This window comes from Dendrobates tinctorius, unplaced genomic scaffold (assembly GCF_039654945.1).
Source record: "Dendrobates tinctorius isolate UK_male_01 unplaced genomic scaffold, ASM3965494v1 ptg000098l, whole genome shotgun sequence".
Lineage (NCBI taxonomy): Eukaryota > Metazoa > Chordata > Amphibia > Anura > Dendrobatidae > Dendrobates > Dendrobates tinctorius.
The window spans coordinates 3,725,462-3,737,466 of NW_027361766.1; the positions used below are offsets into that span (position 1 = coordinate 3,725,462).

The 12,005-nt window shown below is 46.4% G+C and overlaps 1 protein-coding gene across 2 annotated transcripts in view; it reads right to left on the bottom strand.

Moving 5' to 3' along the window:
- The window catches only part of PHTF1 (putative homeodomain transcription factor 1), a 196,844-nt gene that overhangs the window by 64,177 nt on the left and 120,662 nt on the right, over positions 1-12,005 (bottom strand). For both annotated transcript variants that reach the window (XM_073587060.1, XM_073587059.1), the window contains exon 13: positions 6,666-6,935. In XM_073587060.1, coding sequence (XP_073443161.1) covers positions 6,666-6,935 — 270 coding nt within the window. The remainder of the gene's footprint in view (positions 1-6,665; positions 6,936-12,005) is intronic.

Below are 12,005 nucleotides of genomic sequence, written 5' to 3' on the forward strand. Positions count from 1 at the left end.
CGAGGACCTGTGCGTGCTATAGAGAGCATGTAGAGCACAGTGCAGAAACAGCGTGAAGTGCAAGGAAGCACAAAGAGCACGGCTGGGGCACTGGCTAGCTGATCGGTCTGCAGCACTAACAGGCGGGCAAGACTCCAGCGAACCCGGCTGAGGCATAGCAGGCGACACAGCTGTCACTGACCGACGAGCACAGCTGAGGCACAAGCAGGCGGGCACGGCTAGGGCGGGCACAGCTGAGACACAAGCAGGAGGCTAGGAAGGCCAGGCGCATGCAAAGATCAATACAAAAAGGGTGGGGGAACAAGAGGCGCAATAGTGCCCTATCACTAGTGACACTACGATGTGAGTGGTGTAATGCAGTTCCACTCACCTATTCCAGTTGTGTGACCCACAACTGGCTTGAAGACATAACACAGTATCAGCTGCTGCAGGACCTCCACCGACCACTCCAACGTGGAAAAACTGCCAGAGAATATGGGAAGCAAGGTGTACCACAGTCCGCGCTGCTGAGTCCACAAAATCACCTGGGATGCAAGATGTCGTAACAAAGTACTTCTTTATTCCTTCCTACGCGTTTCGGCGCCCTTCCTGGCACCTTCCTCAGGGATCCCATATTCTCAGGCGCATGCAAAGGGCACACAAAGCAAAGCAAGACAAGAATCAAGGAAGAGCTAGGCAGGTACGAAACACAGAGCGGAAACTTAGGCAGAGACACAGAGTCAGATCAGCGCGAGAACAGAGCTAACAGCGGAGCGTAGGCCGAAGCCCAGAGCCTTGGGACTAGTTAGAGAACGTGCTAGAGAGCACCATGGTTCAGAGAGCAGGAATGGTGCGTGCACCAGGTGGCACAACAGAGCACCATAGGTCAGAGCAAGGGAGAACAAGCAAGAACAGAGAACAGAGGAGAGAACACAAGACTGAGCAAAGTGAAGGCAAGACATGGCAGAAACGGACAAGGCAGAGAACACCAGAAGGACAACAAGTCCAAGCAGGACAAGGACGAACATAGCACAACGGACAAACATAAGACAAGGCACGAGACAAGAGGCAGAGTACAAGCACAGAGTGTGTGCAGAGACGCACGACAGGGCAGAGTGCAGGGGCACAGAATACAGAGAGCGACCGAGCAGACCAAGCAGCCATGCAGGGAAGCAACACGATACTCAGGCCCTGACCATAGGAAAGTGCGGTCTTATATAGCACCATAGCACCAGTACTTCCGGGTCAGGACCAGGGAGGGACTTTGGGTTCAGATCCTCCAGGATCATAGAGAGCATCGCTAGAACAGCCTGGGTAGAACCATAGAGGAGGTCACATGATCAGGGGTTTCCAGGAACACAGCGGATTGCAGAATCAGAGCAGGGCTGGAACATAGGAAGGGTCACAGGGGTTTCCAGGAGTACAGTGGACTGCAGAGTCAGACGGAGACGGATGGTTACAAAGCAACAGCGTGCAGCAATGAGGTAAGGCACGCGTGCACACTGCTCCAGGCATCTTGCGGCATAACGGACATGAGTGTGTCTGGAAAGCACTCTGCTGAGTCGTGTATCTAAGCCCATCGTGTATGATACAGTCCACTGAGCTGTGTATCTAAGCCCATCATGTGTGATACAGTCCACTGAGCTGTAAGCAGGTTGCTGGATGCAGTGACAGACAGAAGGCAGAGCAAGAGTTAATAACTTTAACAGGAGAATACTCCATACAGGGAGGTAAACAGTTAAATAAGGGAATAAATGGTTCTATTTGCAAAGGATATGCAGAGTTCAGAAACAATGAATCAGGTAACGGCAGTTGTTAGGCCCCCATCACACATAACGACGCACCAGCGATCCCGACAATGATATGTCCTTGTCAGGATCGCTGGTGTGTCCCTACATGATCACTGGTGAGCTGCCAAACAGGCAGATTTCACCAGCGATCAGGACCAGCGACGACGCGGGTAACAAGTGCGCGGGTTGCTTAGTTACCCGCTGTGTACCTTAGATACCAGTGTGCTGGCACTGGGAGCTGGTATCCAAGGTAAACAGCGGGTTTCTAAGCACCGCGCGGAGCTTAGAAACCCACTGTTTACCTTGCATACCAGCTCCCAGTGCCAACACGCTGGTATCTAAGGTACACAGCGGGTAACTAAGTGACGCGCGCTTAGTTACCCGTGGTTTACCTTGGATACCAGCTCCAGCTCGCTGATCGATGGTCTCCCGCCTGCCAAACGCAGCGATGCATGCTGGCCAGCGGGAGACCAACGATCAAAAAAATGTCCAGGGCTTTCGAGCACGATCAGCGTTACCCGGCGGGGGGAGGGAGGTCACTGATACATGTCACACACAGCGATATCGCTGGTGAGATCGCTGTTGCGTCACAAAACTTGTGACTCAGCAGCGATCTCACTAGCGATCTCGCTGTCTGTGACGGGGGCTTAATGAAACACTTACCATGTCAAAAGTCCCTCAGACTGTGACTTCTGCTGGGAAGTCAATAGCGCCAACAACAGCTGGCGCAGTGCTTATTCAGGAAGGTCCTGTAGGCAACGAGGATCTGTCTTCTGTCCGCAGCTGTCGGTCTCCGGTACCTTCCGCTGAGCCCCTAGTCCACAAGTTGATGCGGCCGAGTCAACTAAGGCTGCAGCGATGTCCGGATCCAACGTAGACCGGCAAGTATCAACTGACAAATCAGGGTGCAAGTGTCTGTCCCATACCCGGTTTCTCTTGTATGGCACATGCGCTGTACTCATGATCACAGAATGTACTTGCTCTCTGGTAGTCACTGGGCACACTGCACCTCTCTCTCTCTCAAGTTCCCGCAGTTGGTGGCGGGGTTTATCGGACGCAGGCCTGCGCAGCACCTGTGTTCTGGGGATGGAGCACTCCCCTCAGCCTGCTGCATGCCGCCTGCCCATGCCAAAACAGTCTCTAGGCCACCGGGTCTGTCTGCTGCAGTCCGTCACAGTGCCAGCGATTCGGGTGCTGAGCGGGCTGCCTGCCCTTCAGCTCGCACACTGATTGCGGGGGCCTCTCTGCAGCTTCGTGAGCTTTCTACCTCAGCTGCCGGCCGGGTTCCCTGACTAGACACGCCCCCTCCTCCTGGGTCATGGGTCCTGTCCGGTCCCCTATTCATTCCCCAGGAAACAGGGAAGGCAGCCTCAACAGTTCCAGTCCCGTCAAGCAGGTACCCGCAGCCCGGTCTTCTCCCTTACACTCCTCCTCTCCTTTAGCTCGCCATTCCACGGGCGAGAGTTCCTTCATCAGACTTCACACTCCTCCGTTTCTTGCACTACACGCTATCAAATAAACTGGTCTTGGTCATAATGAGTAGAAGGTATTTCAGCCGTCGTCCGCTCAGCACGGCATACTGTAGTTCAGGTTGGGTCATAGAGAACGGGAGTACGTCCGGGCTCAACGGAGCAGCCATCTCTCTGGAGTTTCAGACTTATGTACTACCCTTGGGCTGGCGGGCGGCAAACTATCCATTTCAGAGAACGAGGCAAGTGGTTCTTCCTCATCACATTCAGGAACCGGCAAGTATCAACTGACAAATCAGGGTGCAAGTGTCTGTCCTGTACACGGTTTCTCTTATGTGGCACGTGCGCTGTACTCACGATCACGGAACGTACGGTACCTTGCTCTCTGGTAGTCACCAGGCACCCTGCTCCTCTCTCTTTCAAGTCCCGGCAGTTGGCGGCAGGCGTAATGGACGCAGCATTGGAGCTCTGGGGACGGAGCATTCCTCTCAGCCTGCCGCATGCTGCCTGCCCACGGCAAAACAGTCTCTAGGCCACCGAGTCTGTCTGCTATAGTTCGTCGCAGCGTCATCGGTTCGGGTGCAAAGCGTGCTGCCCTGCTGCTCTATGCAGCTTCGCACTCTTTTCTACCTCAGCTTCCGGCCGGGATCACTAAACACGCCCCTTATTCCTGGGTCATGGGGCCTGTCTGGTCCCCTACTCATTCCCCCAGGAAAAAGGGGAAGGCAGTCTCAACAGTTTTGGTCCCGGCAAGCAGGTATCAGCAGCCCGGTCTTCTCCCTTACATATCTAAACCCATCGTGTGTGATACAGTCCACTGAGCTGTGTATCTAAGCTCATCGTGTGTGATATGGTCCACTGAGCTGTGTATCTAAGCCCATCATGTGTGATACAGCACAAAATAACCGTCGTCTAGTACGTTTCCACCAGCAAACTTCCCTGTTTTTGTTCATGTGAATCCACAATAAAAGATATTTGTCTGGTTCGATGAAGACCATTTTCTTCACTGAATGGTGAATTTGGACTTTGATTAAAGTTTTACCTGCCCTGCACTTCATCATTATTATTGGCATCTTCTTCCTAAAGGGCCATAAAAATGTTTAAAAAAAAAAACAAAAAAACACATTCACCTCTCTTCACATCACTTGTCCAATCCTCGCCTTATCTTCAAATCACCGCAGCTCATTATGAAGTCACAGGGTCTCTCATGCTAATCTGGTACTCACAGCTTTGATGAGGACAGGAGAAGGTTCGGTAGAAGCATGAAAAGGGCCACACTGTGATCTTTCCCGCATGCGCAGAACCCTCCCAGTCTCCTTCAAAACTGGAAGTCCGGGCTCAGCGTGAGAGGCTCAGGGACTTTAGCAGCAATCTGAAGATTTGGTTAAGACTGGACAGGTGATGGTGAGGGGTGGAAGGGCCAGAGAGACGACTGGTGAGTTGAGTTTGTGGAGTTTCTTTTCTTTTTTTACATATGACGCTTATTATGCTCTGGAGAATCGAGAGACGTTAAAGCAAAAGAGACATTACATTTTTGTAGAAAAACTTCGCCTTGAAGCAAATTTCCTGGGAAAATACGCAAGAACAGAGGAATTTGAATTATGCCTGATCTCTACTTGCAGGCATGGTCAGGTGAGAATAATGTTACTTTCCCATATAGGATATATTAGAAAATTTCATGCACTCATATTTGCTGCAAATTTTTGCTCGTGAATGTATAACGATCGGTGTATGTGACATGACACGTCAGATAATATGATTAGATTCGGGAGTACATTACCTGTTACATTTACATGGTGTGTATAAGACTGAGGTTCCTTTACTCACTTCTATAAATGTCAGCATGCAGAAATCAAAATGACTATTATTATCCTCTGATAACAACTGCGTTTTTCATTTAATTGTATGGTGCATTGTACAAGATATACAATTTGTAAAGCACAAAACACTGTTATTGTACTGCTCCAATTCTCCTTTGTGGTACTTTACAAACATTTTCTGCTGCTGCTAATTAGATTTTCTTACAATTTAGCGCTGTGTGAGATGATGTCTCTTTAAAACAGTAAATAGCATTATAGAAAAAGCATCAACAAGTCTGAATGTAAGCATACTGTAAAAAGGGAAATGTCTTCAATTTTACCAGCCTGCCAACTTTTTTCACTTTTGCGACCTAATCTGAGAATAGCATAAAACAGAGACCCTGATTCCAGCAATGTGTCACTTGCTAGGCTGCTTGCTGTAGTTTTGATTAAACCACTGTTTTATCATCAGATTATCACTAGAAGACTAGTAAACCTGCTGCCATGTAGTCCTCCATATTTATGAGCTCTGTGTAGCCCTGCCACTACTACTGATTGGCAGCTTTGTGCCTATGCATAGTGTATGCAGAAAGCTGCCAATCTGTGGTGTGGGTAGAGTTATACAGAGCTCAGCCATCAGAGAACTGGTAGATTTGCAGGATACTAAAAAAAAATATTAAAACTGCTGCAAGCAGCCCAGTAAGTGACACATCCTTGAAATCAGAGTATCTGCCCCTACATTATGTTGCGCTCAGATGGAGCAGCAAAAACCCCATTTTCGGCCTATGAGCTGCGGCCACCACCATCAGGGGCTTATCTATAGCATTTGGTAATCCTGTAGATAAGCCCCCAATGTAACCTGAAAGATAAGAAAAACAAGTTAGATTATACTCACCCGGGGATCCGGTCCGGTCCGATGGGTGTCACGGTCCAGTCCGGCACCTCCCACCTTCTAGATATGATGTCCTCTTCCTTACTTCTGCCATGGCTCCTGCGCAGGCGCACTGCTCTGCCCTGTTGAGGGCAGAGTAAAGTACTGCAGCGCGCAGGCGCCTGAACTCTCTGACCTTTCCCTGTTCACTGCAGTACTTTACTCTGCCCTCAACAGGGCAGATAAAGTACTCCTGTGCAGGAGCCGTGGCAGAAGTAAGAAGGAGGACGTCATCTCTAGAAGATGGGAGGCGCCAGACCAGATCGCGACACCCACCGCACCTGACCCCGCCCCCCGGGGAGTATAATCTAACTTGTGTTTCTTATCTTTCAGGGTACATCGGGGGCTTATCTACAGCATTACAGAATGCTGTAGATAAGCCCCTGATGGCGGTGCCAGCAGCTCATAGGCCATAAATGGGGTGACAGATTCCCTTTAACTGTGGATGGTTTTCTCACACAGGCACATCCTGTGACCAGTTGGTAAACTGGCATACAACGGCACCTCTGTAAATTAAGTAAATGTTAATAAATATTATTAGTATGAAGAAGGCTGGATGGATTTTTTTGGAAATGTGATGAAAACTCCTTGATGAGTTTCTTGGCCATTAAACAAATAAATGTCAACTTGGACAAGCTTTTTAAAATTGCATAAAGTCATCATGAAACAATAATCTAAACCATTATACCATGCCGACCTGTTTATATGTCCGTTCTGCCACGCACATCAGGAAGAAGAACATCCAGGTGAGACAGATGCGAAGCACCAGATTAATGAATGACAGAATGAAGAGGAGAGGGGATGGGGGTCCGCCACAGAAGATCGCCAGGTACTCCTTGCTGGTCAGTGAAAATATCTGTTCCATGTCCCGTTGACATATATGGAAGAAAAAAGGGAAGGCGCCCAAAGCCAGAGTGACCACATTTCCTAGCATTTGATATCCCACGCCATGCTCATAGGAGCTCACCTGGACAGAACAAAACAATCCATTACTTTTTCCTGAAAATACAAGTTATTACAAAAAACATCCTTGTTGCATGTTTTTCCCATAGCATTATATGGCACTTCAGCACTTGGCTTTAGTATTTTAGTTTATGTCTACAATGATATATGTTTCTCAAAAATACTCTAAAATAATATGTAAGAAAATAATTTAATTTTGGACCTGATAGTCTGACATTGCAATCTGGTGGTCTGGACTTTCGGCACCCCTCTGTCTATAATATAAGACTGCTCGCTGCCATCTGTCAGAGGGAAATAGGAAAGGCTCAGCTAAAATGGAGTAAATTCAGGGAACCGGCTGCCATGTACTGGCTGTGACCTGCTTCACCGTAACTGATGTCACCACGTGCTGCAGTTTATGCATGCGACATGTTAGTACGAGTTAGGTATGGAGAGAGGATGGGCATCTCTGGCTGTCATGTACATGCAGAACTGTATAGATGGCACAGAGAGTCATCACTGATAATTCCTGTGCGTTTCTAAAATTGGGTATGCCGCCACCCTGTGCTGCACCATATTACAGAGGTGTCCTCCCTGTCTATGACATGGCATCCTATGGGACACACCATGCGTTCTCTAAGATCCTTTTTGAAAGAAATCCTTAGCAAAAATAATACTGGGTGCCTTTATCTTAAATTAGAGGCATGTAGAATTCATATAGGCCAACAGAAAAATATAAAAATGTGAGAGTCCTCAGTGGTTGATACCTTTTATTGACTAACTGAAAAGATGGTAACAAATTGCAAGCTTTCCATACTTCTCAGGTCTCTCCTCTTCATAGAAATCTATGCCTGATGAAGAGATCTGAGCAATATAGATAAACACGGCACTCCTACAGTATGAAGTATTGGTGCTCAAGTAGGGTGTCCAGCCCGTCTTATTAGCAGAGAGAAAACTTGGCACTCCAAAAATTTTTTTTTGCAGTAAAAGATTCCATTTATAAACATCCAGGTGGTAATTATGCTAAACGTTTTCGGTTCCAGATTGGACCTTCATCAGAATTGGTTCAGAGGACAGTTCTATATTTCACCTTGTGTAATGACACCTCAGTGAGACAAGGTGCCTGGATGTTGTCCTGGGATCTGTGTGCAGCAGCGCATATGTGGAGTGCGACCTCTGTCGCTGTGGATGAGCGCTGTCACTCATCATGATTTCTGCTACGCACATCAAGGCTGAAGTGCTGCTATGTGAAGCACAGATGATCACAGATTCAAGACTTATAAGGGAACTATTGAAGCAAGTAAAAAGTAAAAAAAAAAGTTTTGAAAAATAAAAAAAAAAGTCAAAATACATAAAAGTTCAAATCACCCACTGTCACGATCCATTTTTGGATTTGTGGCAGCTCTGGCTCCACTAAGTTAAAACTCTCTTCCTTTCAGGCCAGCGGGGGTTAAATGTAAGTTTTTCCCAGCTGGCAAGCTGGTGTAATTGCATTGCTGCAGGGTCAGCTGATTTGGGCGGTGACCACTGCCACCATCCTTTAAAAGGTCACCTGATGCATCAGCTGACTGTTGGTGTTAGAGCAATCTGCAGTGACCAAGATGGAGTAAGGAGCGCTCTGGGTGCAGTGGTGCTTCTGCTGAGTTCGCTTATCTGGTGCCTTTATCCTGCTGTGCGGTGTTTTGCAGCAGAGAAAAGCTAACTGTTGTGTTTTTGTTACCTTGTCTCTTTGGTGTCTGTCACTTCCCCCTGTGTTTATTACCTGCAGAGGTGAGGCTAATGCTCCTTGCCAGCCAGTGCACTAGCCAGGGCAGTATTAGGTGACAAATAGGGATGAGGAATCCTGACGGCGGCAGGGGGAAGGACCCGCATAGGGCATTAGGGGAATGCAGGGACAGGCTCAGGTTTGAGTTCAGGTGGTGACCATCCTTCATTCCCTATTGGTAGGGCGTTCCTCACCCCTTTTTCCATCCCGTTGATTGTGTGTTGTGCCATCCCTTGACCAACCACCCGTTGGGTTGTGTCATACTGTGACACCCCCTTTTTGCACTATTCAAAATAAAACCATAAAAAAACACAAATTTGGTATCACTGCGTTCAGAAATCTCTGATGTATCAAATGAAAATATAAAATAAATTATCCAATCAATAAACGGCTTAACGAGAAAAAACATAAAAATGTCAGAATTACATTTTTTGGGTTGCTGCAAGATTGCAATTAAATGCAATAACAAGTGATTAAAACATCATATCTTACCCAAAATGGTATCAATAAAAAGCTCTGAGCACAAAAAAATGAGCCCTCACCCAACCCGAGATCACGAATAATGGAGATGCTACAGCCTGGTACACTTAAGTAAAAAAGAACCTAGACATGTTTGGTATTTGCGAACTTGTACTGACCTGGGGAATCATAATGGCAGGTCAGTTTTTAGTATTTAGTGAACATAGTAAATAAAAAAAACCCAAAAAACTATTGAGGAATTGCACTTTTTTTTGCAATGTCACCACATTTGGAATTTTTTTTCCATTTTCCAGTACATGATATGGTGAAATAAATGGTGCCATTCAAAAGTACATCTCGTCCTACAAAAAACAAGCCCTCATATAGCTATATTGATGGAAAAATAAAAAAAGTTATGGCTCTGGGAAGAAGGGGAGCGAAAAACGAAAATGCAAAAATGGAAAAATCGCAAGGTGTCAGTGACGATATATATTATATGGTAAAATCTGTGTGTAGTTAAATGCCTCTAAACTATGCTACAGGAATGGCTATGTTTGTAGGGAGTAAGAAAAGAAGCTCAATGCCTTGTCCCACTCACCATGGAAGTCACATAAATAATAATAATCCTACTCTTAGGCTATGTGCACACGCTGCGGATTCACCCGCGGATATGTATCTGCGGATCCGCAGGTAAAACCGCAGGTAAAATGACCTGCGGATTGGCCTGCGGTTTGACACCTGGACAATGGAATAGGTGGCAAACCGCAGTGGAATCCGCAGAAAGAACTGACATGTCAATTCTTTCTGTGGATTCAAAACCGCAGCTTTTCCGCAGTTGAAAAGCCGCAGCATGTGCACAGCGGATTATAAATCCCATAGACTTACATTGTACTGTATACTGTCTGTAGATCTGCTGCGGATCCGCAGAGGTCAAATCCGCAGCGGACCGGCAGCAGAATCCGCAGCGTGTGCGCATAGCCTTAGGGTATGTGCACAAAGGAATGAACATATTCATCTCTACATAGAAACAAAACACTTTGCTGATCATGGGTTCACTCTTTTGTAGGATCGTTCTGTGCTCATTGAATATCATCGTTATCGGCCGGCACATCACGTGTTTATACAAGACAATGTGCTTTCGAGAAGTAGGATTTGTATGCCGGTTTACAATTCATCGCACCCAATGAATGAGCATTATTCTTGTTTATCAGGTGATTGCTGGTCTGTTAAGTTAGGAAACAAGAATTTGTGCTAATTATTGGCTAGTGTAGATGCACCGAGTGAAGAATTCACACTGTGGAATTATTGTGAAGGAGCGGTCCTAGGAGAGGTGTAAACAGGACATCAATTACCTGAAGAGTGAGCAAAACGCTTGTTCACCATGAGAAATGATCTTCTGGTTTGCACAACAAATCCTCATTCTCGGCAGCACATTGTTGTCTGTAAGGTGCCAAGAACAATGGTATCCTAGACGCACAGTATGATTTATTACACTTCTGAAGTGCGGCGTCCACATGCTGTTAAATAACCGACAATCAGCAAAAATGTTGGTACTGGGCAGCCCATCAGTGGTATTATATTGCTGCCGGTCAGAAGGTGAAAATGGACCCTATGATAAGACTGGTAGCTGCGTATGGAGCAGTGTATGTAAATGTCCCTTTAGTGACGTTGAGTCCCCATTTTTACAAATGATAGGATTTCTACTTCTAGAGACTGTTTCCTCTGATCACTCCTCACTGATTGCGCTATTTTTCTGCCATTTCCCTACTTGCGACACAAATACGGATCTTATAGAGAGCAGCTGCTGTTAGACATGAAAGGTAAATTAATTAATAGGAATCCTAATGGCGTGTACATGAAGGAGGAAGATAAGTCCAGGGAATTGAGGAGCCATGCATTTCATTAACGTGATAATTACGGCTTTAACCTTTTCCCTGCACACTTCACAATGTCTCACATATCCAGTTAGAATGTCAGGAAAGATTCTTTGAAGGTCAGAACAACAATGAAAATGATGAATATATAACAAAGGCATATGGTCGCAACACCCAGTGAAAAGTTTTGCTAAAGGAGGTTCATTGCCTGCGCTCCATGTTGAGCTCACTATAAACCTGTATTTGAAGGGGTGGTTCTCTATCGAGGGCTCAGGGAGGCAAGAAACATGAGGAGATTTTACCCAGCCTACTTGGGTTCAAGTCTGATTGTTACTGCTCTTTCGGTGTTTGTTAATCTGCTGCTTTGAAAGTGGACAACTCTTTTAAGGACTAGTCCTTCAATGGTACTTGCTATCTAGAAAATGATGACATATCATTAGGATATGCCTCAAAAATTGTTATTGGCAAGGGACTGATCTTGTCTGATCTATGAATCGAAAGGATCTTATTTCAGTTCCCAGTAGAGCAGATGGCCAGGAGCACAGATGTTCCCAATCATTGGCACTGACTAACAGCCGGTTCAGCAATGCATCAATACAGGACCGGCTATCACTCAGTACAGAGGTGCAGTTACAGCCACCACTCACTATGTACCGAGCAGTGACTGAAGCTGCGCCGCCGACACTCCTATAGCTGAAAGCCGGAGGCTGCCGGGAAGAATAACGTTCATTTTCTCCCAGCAGTTGGGCTTTCAGTGAGACAGACTCATGGCTTTAGAATGCTATTAACCTGCATATTAACCCCAAACCTGCAGGTTAGTAGCATTTCTTGAATGTCCACACTTTTCTTTCATTGTCACAATCCAGGAGCCAAATCATTTTTTTTTTCTGTAGACCTTACTTTTTGTAGGATGAGTTGTATTTGCTAATGGCTCCATTTTGGGGTACATGCAACATAATACCTAACTTTTATTATCTTTGTATGGGAAGACATACAA